The sequence below is a fragment of the Taurulus bubalis genome, assembly GCF_910589615.1.
Source record: "Taurulus bubalis genome assembly, chromosome: 2".
Classification (NCBI taxonomy): Eukaryota; Metazoa; Chordata; class Actinopteri; order Perciformes; family Cottidae; genus Taurulus; species Taurulus bubalis.
This window is the reverse complement of record NC_136590.1, coordinates 18,816,593-18,830,262: the sequence shown is the minus strand read 5'-3', so window position 1 is coordinate 18,830,262 and position 13,670 is coordinate 18,816,593. Positions and strand designations below refer to the sequence as shown.

At 44.0% G+C, this 13,670-nt stretch overlaps 2 protein-coding genes across 2 annotated transcripts in view; both read left to right on the top strand.

Annotated features, from left to right (window-relative positions):
• The window catches only part of abcc3 (ATP-binding cassette, sub-family C (CFTR/MRP), member 3), a gene marked incomplete at its 5' end in the record, with an annotated part of 44,521 nt that extends 37,522 nt beyond the window's left edge, over positions 1-6,999 (top strand). The window contains 8 exons of the mRNA XM_079237537.1: positions 1,346-1,545; positions 2,347-2,473; positions 2,994-3,095; positions 3,592-3,738; positions 3,830-3,988; positions 4,810-4,976; positions 5,088-5,282; positions 6,260-6,999. Coding sequence (XP_079093663.1) covers positions 1,346-1,545; positions 2,347-2,473; positions 2,994-3,095; positions 3,592-3,738; positions 3,830-3,988; positions 4,810-4,976; positions 5,088-5,282; positions 6,260-6,371 — 1,209 coding nt within the window. The 3' untranslated portion in view covers positions 6,372-6,999. The remainder of the gene's footprint in view (positions 1-1,345; positions 1,546-2,346; positions 2,474-2,993; positions 3,096-3,591; positions 3,739-3,829; positions 3,989-4,809; positions 4,977-5,087; positions 5,283-6,259) is intronic.
• A 3,807-nt stretch (positions 7,000-10,806) lies between these two features.
• Positions 10,807-12,732, top strand: LOC306750246 (WAP, Kazal, immunoglobulin, Kunitz and NTR domain-containing protein 2-like; the record flags this gene model as incomplete). Its single annotated transcript, XM_079233646.1, has 2 exons — positions 10,807-10,992; positions 11,188-12,732. 2 exons carry the CDS (start codon positions 10,807-10,809, stop codon positions 12,730-12,732), a joined length of 1,731 nt encoding a protein of 576 aa, XP_079089772.1.
• Between the last annotated feature and the right edge of the window lie 938 nt (positions 12,733-13,670).

Here is a 13,670-nt window from a genome sequence, read left to right as displayed (position 1 = left end):
TGATTAGAATATGTGATTCTCACGAGGTAAAAGGCAAATAGGGCGTGGCTCTTCTTTGTGTTCATATTGAGAGATTAAGATTATTGAGATCAAGAGATCAGGTTAAAGTGTAGTATTGTAATGGCCATCTAAAATGTGATGACACAGTTTCTTGTGATGGAAACACACTCCTGTACTTGACCTAAAGATGACACAGCATGGCTCTGCTATGTAAACACAGCCTGTAAAGGGGCTCTCCATCCATTTTTTAAGTTTAGTTCACTTGTCACAAGGATTACTTATCAGTCTGTGAAAACAGTTGTGTAATGTTTTCTATGGGGTTCTGGAGGGAGCTTTCCAGACTTTGAAAAACAAAACGAAATACCCTAGATGATGTCACCAGGGTTACCTCAGCTTTGGCATGAGACTTAACCTTTTTACCAGATAGACTGTATTGCTATTTCCAGCTTGACCCGTACTAGGGAATACAAGCCAGATATCTCTGCAGGCCTCTGCTGTTTTTTTTTGTGTGTTTTTTTTGTTTTAGCCTTAAGGATCAGGAAAACGTCTCAGAGGAAAAAAAGATAGTCAATATATCTCTCAAGCATTTATACTTAGAATATCACAAATGAGTAAGAACAGTGGTAGTCACTACATTTATATTAGAGTTGAAGTTCACAGGTTTTTTTCGGGTCTGTGTGTGTGTTTACCCTAACTGGACCTCCAAATGACCAAAATCGTCTGTACTAACACATGCTCATACTATTCCTGTGGCGTTGTCATGGCGATCCATCCCTCCTGCATGGCCTGCTTCTTTGCTGACTCTGTCTCTAATCGTAGCTTCTGCGTGAATAATACACCGCTCTCTGCACAAATATGATAAACTACTGAACTTTTCAAAAGGCCAAAGTAATTGTATTTTGTTCTTAGACTATGAATGTATAATTTACAAACACGTGTGATGACAAAACAAAGCACCTGCAGTTGAACCCATTTTACTTACTGTACCAAGTTATCATGCAACAGGTGATATTTCACGTGAACCTGCAGACAAGACCCTGAAGTGAATGCAGGAGACTTATGTGGCCTCCAAAAACCTCTAAACTGGAATGTAAAAATGAGCACTGCTGGTGTTTTGCTCACACAGGTTTTCTTTATTCATGCATGCATGCGAGTGTGTGTGTGTGTGTATGTGTGTGTGTGTGTGTGTGTGTGTGTGTGTGTGTGTGTGTGTGTGTGTGTGTGTGTGTGTGCATGGGTGTGTGGGCTTGTCTGTGTGCACCATCATTTTTTAATATTTGAGCACCTGCGACAGCTCATTCAGTTGTAATGTTGTGTTTGTTTCTCTCCCCCTCAACCTCTATAGAGATTTTATGTGGCCACGTCTCGGCAGCTAAAGCGCCTGGAGTCGATCAGCCGCTCACCCATATACTCCCATTTCTCCGAGACCGTCACCGGCAGTAGTGTAATCCGAGCCTATGGCAGACACTCTGCCTTCGTGGTGATGAGCGATATGAAAGTGGACGAGAACCAAAAGAGTTACTACCCGGGTATAGTGTCCAACAGGTAAGTGAGTGTCCCGTTTCAGCTCGGCAGAGCGGCAGCTGTGTTCCAGTGGTTGTTGTCTTCCTCTTTTAACCTCGAACGAGGCCTTCAGTGGAATTGTTTATATTCCAGAAATTCACCGAAATATTTGACCCAAGATAAAAAGCTCAACTTTTCATATCCACATGTTTTTGAGAATTAAACACACAATATAGGACGTGTTAAATAGAACGCTTTTTAAAAACCCACACGCTCGTACCTCCAAGCAGCATTTGGTAATTTAGAATTTTACTCTTTAACTGTCAATCCAAACGTTATGTGGCTTATTTGAAAAGAGTCTTTTTGACATGACAGCTGTTTTAATTTAGCATGTTTATCAACCAACTGATTCCCCATGAGGGTAAGAGAGGCAAGAGACTGAATGTTGGAGAGTCCAGCTTTCTCTGGACGGAGTTCCCACATATGCTGGCGTCCAGCAGCATTCTGCAGGCTCGGTAATCACTTATCCAACACATGCGGTAAGTAAACAAGCAAAGTCCATCACATCCATCCTGTGGGGGATGTGAAATGCTGACTTGCCTGTATTCAATATTGGAACAAAACTAAAGCTGCAACTCTCTTACAAAAATATAAATGTTTCAACACTGGAACACAGCTGCTGCCCGCTGTTTCACGATGTCCAAAATACAGCAGTGGGATACGTTCACTCGGCTACACTTTCATACAGTAGCTGAATGTGACTTCACTCGCTACAGCGTTCTCCTACCATACACTACACTGCTGTGACCTATGACCCCTAACCCTGCTGGCTCTGTCACACAGGTGGCTCGGAGTGCGGATCGAGTTCATCGGGAACTGCATGGTGTTGTTTGCTGCTCTGTTTGCCGTGACTGGAAAGGAGAATCTGAACCCGGGCCTCGTGGGTCTGTCGGTGTCCTACGCCCTCCAGGTACGCAGCCACTATCTACGCTTCTGTCATTCACTTGGAGCCTTTAACTGTTTACACAAGTTATGTATAAATCAGCAGCCAAGGTTAGGATGTTTAAAAGTCCTAGGATATATAGGTAAGTTAGGTCAATGTATTACTTTTATTATGAAATGGGTCGCATTAATTCAATATTACCTATGTTGACGTTACAAATAACTTTTACGATTTTTTTTATGGGTCAAATTATTATGGGAAATGAGTGATGGGTTGCTCCCTAAGACCAACTCTGGCCAGTACTCAAGAATTAAAATGCAAGTTTTAGAATGAAATGGTAACCATTTTGGACAGACGTAGATGTAAACTACAACTTGAATGCTTGGCTGAGGCCTATGACCTGGAGGCGGTAGGTCTAGTCTCAAATTAGTTTATCTGTTCCACAATGTTTTCAGGTAGCCACGGGCAACATCAGAAGTAACTAGGAGGTCTCACAGAAACACTTTATACGGCTTTTAAACAACACTTGTCTGTATTGTTTTTGTAGGTGACCATGTCGCTGAATTGGATGGTGCGAATGACTTCAGATCTGGAGAGCAACATAGTAGCAGTGGAGAGAGTGAAGGAGTACTCTGAGACCAAGACAGAGGTGTGTGTGTGTGTGTGTGTGTGTGTGTGTGTGTGTGTGTGTGTGTGTGTGTGTGTGTGTGTGTGTGTGTGTGTGTGTGTGGCAATTAAAAAGCATGCATTTACTCACATTCCCAAAAACTGTCTTGCTGCCAAGTCCACTTCTCAAACAACACAGGACCTATAAACTCTAACTAGATCCAGAAATGTCAGGTTACCTGGTGCCAACAACGGCCCCTCTGTTACATGAGACGAGCAGGGCATTTGTACTGTAGACCGTGTACTCTTTCAGCAGCCATCACAGTGGGTGCCCCTTCTAGAGCTGCTATAGTTGTTAGTGAACACTTTTGGAGCATCCAGTGCGTCTCAGAGGTGGAATAAATGTCTGGCAGCACCTCAGTGACTCTCTGAGTTTGTTTTTTTGAGTGATAGACAAATCTGTTCTGCTAAAAGCCAAACAAGCTGATGAGTTGTTCAGACGGTTTTCCACGTTAGAAATGCTGCTTTTGTGTTGACAGGCCCCCTGGGAGGTGGAGGACAAGAAGCCCCCACCTGAGTGGCCCGCGGAGGGGAACGTGGAGTTCCACGACTACAGCGTTCGATACCGAGAGGGGCTGGATCTGGTCCTAAAGAACCTCACGCTGAGCGTCAAAGGAGGAGAGAAGGTGGGGGCGGTGTGGCGAGGCGATCAATACGCAAACAAAATGTGGTTCAGCGGGTTTCACTAATCCCCGCTGTGTGTTTGTTTCCGTACAGATTGGTATCGTGGGTCGCACAGGGGCCGGCAAGTCCTCCATGACTCTCTGCCTCTTCCGATTGCTGGAAGCTGCAGCCGGAGAGATCACCATTGACGGGGTGAAGATATCTGAGTTGGGGCTGCATGACCTGAGGTCCAGACTCACCATCATTCCACAGGTACACAACACAAGAACAAGATTAAAACACTTCAGCTTGACAGATATCAGACTTCAAAGCCCAGTGACCTGGAGCCTCTGACAGCACCATTTAGTGATATTACTCTTTCTCACAGTTCTACACATAATATCATTCTTGACAGCAGCATTGCTGAGATTTCGTTTCAGGCAAATCGTATGTATATTTTGTTTGTTCAGTCGGTAGTTAAATCCATTTGTCCATACTACAAGTTACGGCCTGGAACTGTTTCTCGGTTGGGAGTGACTTCCTGGTTACTTGTCCTCATCAATCCACCAGCGGCAAAGACATTTGCCTGGCCAGGAAATTACTACGCTGTGAAACCACAAATTGTTTCAATGGCTAGTCTTAGAGGTGTTTTTTTTTCTTTCATTTACACACCTTTACACACAGCAAAGGCTTTCGGTTTCCCCTGTTTTCAGTCTTCATAGTGAGCTAAACTGAACGCCTGCTGGTTCTAGTTTCATATTTAGTGCACAGATAGGAGATAAGAGAAATGTCATCTCTCATCAAGAGAGCAAATAACTATTCCTTTAAAAATGGAATAGTCAATCAATAGAAAAGGGCTTCTTGATATAGTTATAAATTGATATTGTTGGTTTTGGACTGGTGGTTAGATAAATCCAATAATTCACCTTGTGCTCTGGGAAGTTAAGATGAGCATTTTAAACAGAATATGTATAATGTAATGTTTAAAAGCTACTGCAAAGCCACAAAGGAAATTGCAGAATGTCTCTTGCTGGATTTGAACCTGAGTCTTCTGTTTCTCTTCCACACCTGCAACGTTTTCTTCTCTGCCACAGGAGCCCGTGCTCTTCTCAGGCACACTGAAGATGAACCTGGACCCCTTTGAGAAGTACAGTGACGAGGAGCTGTGGAGTGCTCTGCAACAGTCCCACCTCCACAAGTTTGTCAGCAACCAGTCGGCAAAACTGGAGCTGGAGTGCTCCGAGGGAGGAGAGAACCTCAGGTTGGCTCAGAGGGGAAGAGATGCAGTAACCCAGTGTTTGAGTAGTTTTAGTTAGTAGTCTAATCGTAGGCTCTCTGTAGCGCTGAGTTTCATGTGCCGTTGTGTCTACAGTGTGGGCCAGAGGCAGCTGGTGTGTTTGGCTCGAGCTCTCCTGAGGAAGACGAGGATCCTCATCCTGGATGAAGCTACAGCTGCGGTCGACCTGGAGACGGATGATCTCATCCAGTCTACCATTCGGACTCAGTTTGAAGACTGCACCGTCTTTACCATCGCTCACCGACTCAACACAATCCTGGATTACACAAGGTCCAACATACATGAATGCTTGCTTGAAAAAATACATTGCAGCAGCAAAATGTATTTTAGACCCCTAAAATATCCGCATTGGTCTAAGTGTGCGCTATATTTTGAATATTTTCGCCTCGTTTCCGTGCGGTCAGACAGCTCTTTCCAACGGAGGAACTGAAGCCGTTATAGATGCTCAAAGCCATCGGACTCCTTCGACAAAAAGTTTTTACTTTTTACTATCGCTGCCTCGATTGGTTAGATCAGGGTTCCTAATAAATAAATCCGTCCCGCCAGGGGGTCCAGTCCGGCCCACGGGATAATTGTTAAAATTGCAAGAAAAAAATAAATAAATACCCGAGTAGTATCAGAGGATCTGAACCTCTGATTGTAAGATGGGCATGTTAACCATTGAGCCACAGTTGCAATTGATTGTAGCACTGACATTACTAAAAATATGGGAATCTACAGAGTAAACAGTGGGCTAATGTCTGAATTTTTGGTCTTTATGTTTCTAGTTTATTGCAGAAAGACCTTTTTAAAATAGGGTTTATCATCCAAAAAGCTTCACCAATGATTTAAACATAGAGAAATATTGTCATTATGTAAGCGTTATTATGCTATGACTTTCTGGTCCGGCCCACTTGAGATCAAAATGGGCAGCATGTGGCCCCTTAACTAAAATTAGTTTGACACCCCTGGGTTAGATAGTTAAGAAAATCTAACAGCAAGGTAAAGCGTTGAAAATATTCTAAATATAGCATGCATTGATCGTTTTTTGGGCTAAAATAAATGTCTCTGCTGCCCTCCGTCCGCAGCGGTAAATTGCTTTACGCTTGTCAAACTGGCAACGTTCCGACTGTCGTCTACTGTCGGTCACAAATAAACAAATGAAGACGAAGGTGGAATTTAGCCTTAAATGTGTATGTAGATGCATTTATCTGAAAAGTATCCAGGCTTTGTGAATGACTTCCTCTCTCCTCTCTCTGTCCTTGTAGAGTGCTGGTGTTGGACAAGGGACAGATAGCAGAGTTCGACACTCCAGCAAACCTCCTGTCCCAGAGAGGCATCTTCTACGGCATGGCTAAAGATGCAGGGTTGACACAGTAGAACTGCCTTCTTTCCCTCAATGTTAAAAACCCGGGTTCAGTCTGACTTTTTAAGCCTGGCAGTGGAACTGAAGAGTACACTCGCTGAAGGTTTTGAATTAAGGCTGAACTGCTTTGCGGACTTGGATGGATTAGCAGTTGCATACAGGTGTGGTGTTTGTCTGAACCCGCATCGGGACCTTTACGTACTCTTCTGTGATTGTCTTAACTTTCCGGCACTGACTGTATTGTCTTGGGTGGCAAACATGGTCTCGTTGGCATCTAAATAGGAAAAAACAAGCCATATGTGCAAATACTAGTTGATCGAAGTCTGCCCTTTAGTGCCTTCTGCCAGTGGGATGAAGAAAGCCAGTGAATGTATCATTTTCTAATCGGCTGTCTGCTGTAAAACAGTGAGAAAAAAAAAAAAATTAGGAACTTTTTTTATTTAACTTTTTAAATACTGTGCCACTGTACTTTCCTCATAAGAAAAAAGAAAACCATACACTTTTGTGATAAACCCACTTATTTTTGTACTGTACGGTTATTTAAGCTACTTTTTAAATAATTGTATCATCTAGGGAAGTTTTCTCAGTTAAATATGTGATTCTTTTGTGAACCAAATCTATTAAAACTTGAATTCTGTACCACCAAAATATGAATTATGATAATGCCTTTATAACAAACAAAAAGGAAGAACAATGTTTGTGTGCTGCTTTGTTATGATATTTAAAAATTATATTCAAGGGAATCAAATCTAATCTAGGGGTTAATGATCAGATTTAAAGAACAGAACTCATTAGGAATGAAAATTCCCCAATTTTGAGTGCCGCGCAAATAAATATATGATATAATATATACATACATATATTATTATATATATGATATATATTATAATATTATAGGTTAGTTAATGGTTAATGTAAGTAGGATGAAATTCACTCCATTGCCAGTTTATTAGTTGCATCTAGAAAATGCTGTTTCATTTGAATGCACTGGCAGCTAAAATCATCATTGATTTACATAAATGGGGTGAGCAAAACTATTAGGAACACCTCCTGGTATGTATTTGAAATATAATAAGAAACTGTAACTGAAAATGTAATTACTCCAGTCGTCCACTAGAGCGTGCTCAAAGCCAATCTGGGAACCACCAGAAGTCTCCAGTCCCCTGACTCACTGTGGCTTGATGTTTCGCAGATAAGCTGCTTCTCAACACTTTCCTCCTATTTCTGATGCTTTGAAACACACACTATCTTCTGTCTCTACAATATGCCAAAAGCCCCTACGGGACATGGCGGGTTTGGCTCTGGCCATCTGATGACGCAAGTGAGAGGAAGATTGTAGATTGTAGTATGTCATTTGTCTGTCCCTTGACGTTTTGCCTAAGGACCTGAGCCCGGTAGTCCATTCATGCATGGTACAGTATATAAGCTCATTATCAGGTGTTCAATAGTCTAATGTCAGCTAAACTGAGTTTCCGAAGCGGTTTGGTTTGATCAAAGACCAGAAACTTTACTCATCCAAATTACACAAGAATGTAGTTGAGGATTTGTTCTAATCACTGTATCCTTTTATTGAAGCTTGAATCCTCAAATAACCTCCAGTGAGCGAGAGGTTATAATTTTGTGCTTTTATTATTTCATTGATATTTCCTGACAGAAAAAATAAGCCTATCATTTCCTGCCTGTTCGTAGCCCCGAGATGTATCCGTCTTCACCTGGTTTGACAACAGGTTGTTAATTCCGCCTCCAAATGAAAAGTTTCTACATGACTGTTCAGACTGTGTGAGGGCCGGGCAGGTTGAGCCAACTTCTTCCCGTATTCGGGATGTGTCTGGATAAATCTTTTCTTGCTAAGTTTGTACATATCAACATGGATTTCTGCAGTTAGGTTGAACAGAAAGTGTCCATAAGAGAACTACAAGAATGAACGTGGTCCATGAATCAGAAAGACCCAGACACACAATGGCTGTTCAAATAAGCTGATATAGTTAAGCATACATGTAGAATGTGTGCAGTTGTTTGTCATTGGCAGCGAAATAGAGCAAATATAATCCTTCTTACAGGATTGAGACCTGCAGCTCTGGAAGTTTGGCAGACTCGAGATAAACAGGCTATATTTATTTGCTTGTCACACACACACACACACACACACACATATGCACTCACAGAAATCCCCATGTCTGCATCAAGAACAAACAGTCCTACACAAACACTTGGAGACAGCGTGAGTCCACTGTTATTGCACTGGAAGGCAGTCTAATAGCCGCACTGTCCTCGGCTGAACTGTGGAGGAAACCAATCAGAGAAGTTCACACATGCAGGAAAGGAGCGAGCCATTACACCTTCATTCATTAAATGCGCTGCCAAACATACACACACACCCACTGTGGAGCACATCACCTGATCTTCAAAGTCTCTGTCCTCACCTCACCTCTGCTGGCCTATGCGAGACGGATTGGCAAAAAGGGGGGTGTATTAAGGTTGGGTTTGCTATTTTAGGTTTCAAATGTATACGAAGCCAAACCCATTAATTAAAACCTGATCATGCATGCTGGCTGGTAACCTGTTGTAACGTTGCAATGTCCTGCCGCCTGCGTTTGCAACGGCCTGCGTTCCCGTTTATTTTTTCTGGAATGTGTGTGTTCTTAAGATTTCCAAAGAATCCACATGAAGTGGTCGTGTTGACATAATCCTGTGTACAAAGACACGCTGTGTAGTGTGGAACATGTATACTGTTCACTTTAAGTCGATGATTGGTGAAAGAATGGAAATGGTTGTGCAGCAGCAGTCACGTATCACCGGTCACATGCTGAGAAAACCTCTTAATCAATATAACATTTACTGCACATGTATATGCGATGTGTTCCAGGGTTATGAATGTGTGTTTGTACGTCTTTCAGTTCACACTATTTAATTTATTGTAAGCTAAACCGTTTATTTACTAATAGTAAATAGTAAACGTGTTATACAGTACAACTTTATAAGAATAAAGGAAAATTATAAAGTGTGTTTAAGGCAGTGATTCAGTCAGTTGCAATTATACTTATACAGGACCGAGCACCATGTGGCTCTGAATATGCATCAAGTCCCTCTGTATTTTCCTATTCAGTTTGAATTACATTATATTTATTTTTGCCACCAAACTATCTAATGTAATACTGCAAACTGAAGGGAATAAGGTCAGTATTGTAACTTATTTCACTTTGTAAAACTTTGTAAATTTCCTAAAGGAAATGTTTATTATTGGTGATCACAATTATAAGAGGATCGTTTCCCCCATTTTCTGACTGATCTGTTTGTCAGATGTATTACGCAGGTGAAAGAGTTTTTCTACACATTATAATAATGTGCAGAAAAAAAAATCATGCTCAAATAAATTACAATCTCCTAATGTTTGTTAAGCACATCCTCTTATTAAAAAGTAAATGTATAAAAAAATAAATTATATTTTCCAAGAACCCTGTTTCCAAGAACCCTGGCACCATGCAGACTCTACCATGGAAAATGATCCTGGAGAAGTTTAGTAAAATAAATAGTATTTTGTTGCAGCAAAAACAAATTTGTTGAAATGATGAGACCTAGAAAATGTTAAGTAAACAATCTTAATGTTATTAAATGGATCTGATTTAAAACAGGAGTGATGGTCAGAAGAGTTTCTATTCTTTCAACACAGGTAAGCATATATATATATATCTATATATATATATATATATATATCTATATATATATATCTCGATTTACATCTTTACATATGAAAATACTCAGTGGGTTCTAACTGAAAGGAATAGTGTACCATCATAATCAGTCCACTAAACCCAAAGTACACATGGTTTGTAGAAACGACCAATATGCGCTATTGTTGCAATTGTATTTTAATTTCGTGCAATCATCAAACCATATATATATATATGTATATGTATATATGTATATGTTGCATATATATTTTTTAAAGCAACAAATTCCCCGCTTGTCTCTTCTCTCCGTGCGTCTTTGCGCGCGCTGCGCTCCGGCGCCGCTGGAGCCCGCAAAGGGTTAAACGAGGTTACCAGCAATGCTTTTAACAGGTAGGTGCCCCGCCAGCCCCAGCCCAAAGCTCGCCGCTGACTTTTTTAAAAGCTTCCTCCAACATCTCGGCAGCAACTCATACCTGTCATGTTGCGAGGAACTTGGCTAGTCACGTCCACGGTGACGGCTGCAGCTGCTCACAATAAATAGCGCATCTTCGGCCGCAGCAGAGGGCTCTCCAGCTGGATCCATCAGCTGACACGCATCGGACTCACACGCGTGGGACTTGCCACTGAGTTGCGTCGTCGTTTCACCGACTTTTACACCCAGAGCCGTGGAGTTTTTCTTAATAATTGCTGGAAATATCAGAAATCTACCGACTTCAAAAGAAAGAGAGAAAGAAGAAACAAGTCTTCAGCACGTGTTGAGTTGTGTTCCGCTCTGGAGATGTGGTGGATGCTGTTTCCACGCTGGATCTGGTTCCTGGCGTGTGTGTCGGTGTGGATGGAGCAGCAGGACGGAGTGTTGCCCGATGCCACCTACTCGCACCTGGGGGTCTGCCCCAACGACATGAACCCCAACCTGTGGGTGGATGCCATGAGCACCTGCACACGAGAGTGTGAATCTGATCTGGTAATGTTAAAGTAGCCTTTCCGAATGAAGTGTTCTCACGTTATGATCTATTAACGCAAATTATATTTTAATTATTCATTTTCTGCTCTGCATTGTAATGCATCTCTATTCTGTTATTTATCATTGTTGAGTGGATGGAAATGCCTTACAGATGCCAGCTGCCTCCCGCATCTGTAACTCTTTCTTCTCTTGCAGGAGTGCGAGTCCTTTGAGAAGTGTTGCCAAAATGTGTGCGGGAACCGGAGCTGTGTGGCGGCCCGTTTCCTGGACGGGAAGAAAGGCCCCATGGGAATGCCCAAGGAAGCCACCTGCACCAGTTTCATGTGCACCCAGCAGGGGTCCGAGTGCGACATCTGGGACGGCCAGCCAGTGTGCAAGTGCCGGGACCGCTGCGAGAGGGAACCGCACTTCACCTGCGCATCCGACGGCATGACCTACTACAACAAGTGCTACATGGACGCAGAGGCTTGCTCCAAGGGCATCGCCCTGGCCGTCGTCACGTGCCGCTTCCACCTCACCTGGCCCAACACCAGCCTGCCGTTGCCCCAGGCGACCACTCTTCGTCCAACCACTGCTCCTCTTCAGGTGACCATCCCGCCTCCCACCGAGCCCGAGGCGCTCGCCGTGGTCAGCAGCCCCACCCACCTGACTGTGACCGTGGGGGACACCGCCAGCTTCCTGTGCGACGTGTCGGGTCGCCCCCGGCCTGAGATCACCTGGGAGAAGCAGCAGCCGGAGGGGGTGGAGAGGCTGGCCATGGGGCCCAATCATGTGCAGGGCAACATGGTGGTCACTAACATCGGTCAGCTGGTCATCTACAACGCCCAGCCGCATGATTCAGGCGTCTACACCTGCACGGCTCGAAACCCTTCCGGCTCGGTGCGGGCCGACCACCCGCTAACTGTGCTGCCCACGGAGCCACCCGAAACCCGCGCGCCCAAGTATGTGACCCACTGCGTGCCCGAAGAGTGCCTGAATCCTCCCGATAACCCCAAGGATTGTGGGAGCGAGATGGAGAAGGTCAGCTGGTCCTACGAGCCCAAAACCAACAACTGCTTCTCCTTCACCCACTGCCACGTCGACAACCAGCAGCCCAGGAAGGTGTTCCAGACTTACGAGGAGTGTATGCAGTGCTGCGGGCCCGAGCTTTCGGGCCCCTGCGGGCTCCCCAGCATGCAGGGGCCCTGCAAGGCCTACGAACCGCGCTGGGCTTACAGCAGCAACCTGCGGCAGTGCCAGTCCTTCATCTACGGCGGGTGTGAGGGCAACAACAACAACTTTGAATCCAAAGAGGCCTGCGAGGAGATGTGCCCCTACCCGAAGAACCACCACTGCAAGGCCTGCAAGCCGAGAGGCAAGATGGTGACGAGCTTTTGCCGGAGCGACTTCGTCATCCTGGGCCGCATGACAGAGCTCACGGAGGAGAAGGACTCGGGCCACGCCCTCGTGAGCGTGGAGGAGATCCTGAAGGACGAGAAGATGGGTCTCCGCTTCTTCGGAAAGGAGCCCCTCGAGGTCACCTTCCTCAACATGGACTGGAATTGCCCGTGCCCGAACATCACGGGCGCCGCCGCCGAGGGACAGGTCATCATCATGGGCAACGTGAGCGACGGCATGGCCGTCCTTCAGCCGGAGAGCTTCGTGGGCTCCTCCAGCCCTCGCCGTGTACGGAAGCTGAGAGAGGTCATCTCCAAGAACACGTGTGATATTCTCAAAGCGATCACCAACAGCCCGCAGTAGGGTTAGGATTAGGGGTATAACGTGTTCATAAAGTTTAGGTTAGACTACACCAGGCTGCTCTCTTCTGAGCCTTAACTGCAGTATTTTAGGACCATCCTCTACATTTAATGGATGTCTTGCTTGTTTTTGAAAGTCTTCAGGATTCCCGATGAGGTACCCTGTCTGTTATGGCACGGCCATTGGTGTTGTTGATTGAAATACCATGTATGTGAACACGAGGGACATCCATCATGATCCTCTTGTTGCCTTAATCCCCCAGACTCCGACTCCCCTCATGCCCTCTCTTGCCTCCAGCCGAAATGGAGGCTGCAGACTTTGCATTGAAGCGCAAAACAGACACGATTGAGTTTGATTTTTATGGACATAATTGAAGCGTCGCAATTTTTTCGATTGTTTTATTTTCACCTTTGATATCTGTTCACACTTCTTGCTTCATATATTTAACCCTTATCTTTTTTCAGTTTCCGTGTTGTATAAATGCATCCTCATACCCGTGTAGGGTATTGCACATACAGTACGACAAGATACGATTTGGTTCATCCAAATTAATGAGTTGTAATATATTTTATTAACAACCACATTTTGTCAGTCAGTCATTTATTTGGCATCTACTTGCTATTATGTTTTTGGCTATTTATTATCATGTATGCTTATCTTTTAATTTGTTTTTGTACTTCACGCTCTCCCTCTGAAATGATTTTGTATAAATCTACGAAGAAAATAAAGATTTGGGATTTTCCCATCACTCTCCTTTCATTTGATTTTGTTCATATAAATGTACTATTGCATTATATTCAATTACAGGGACTGAGTGGTTTCATCTTTTGAAGCTTACAGTACAAGGTCCACAGTGACTGTGGGCCCAGATCGTAGCTTGGTTTCTTTGCCTCTGTACCTGATGGAGGACAGAGAGCGGCTGCTCCTACCTGTGTGGCTAC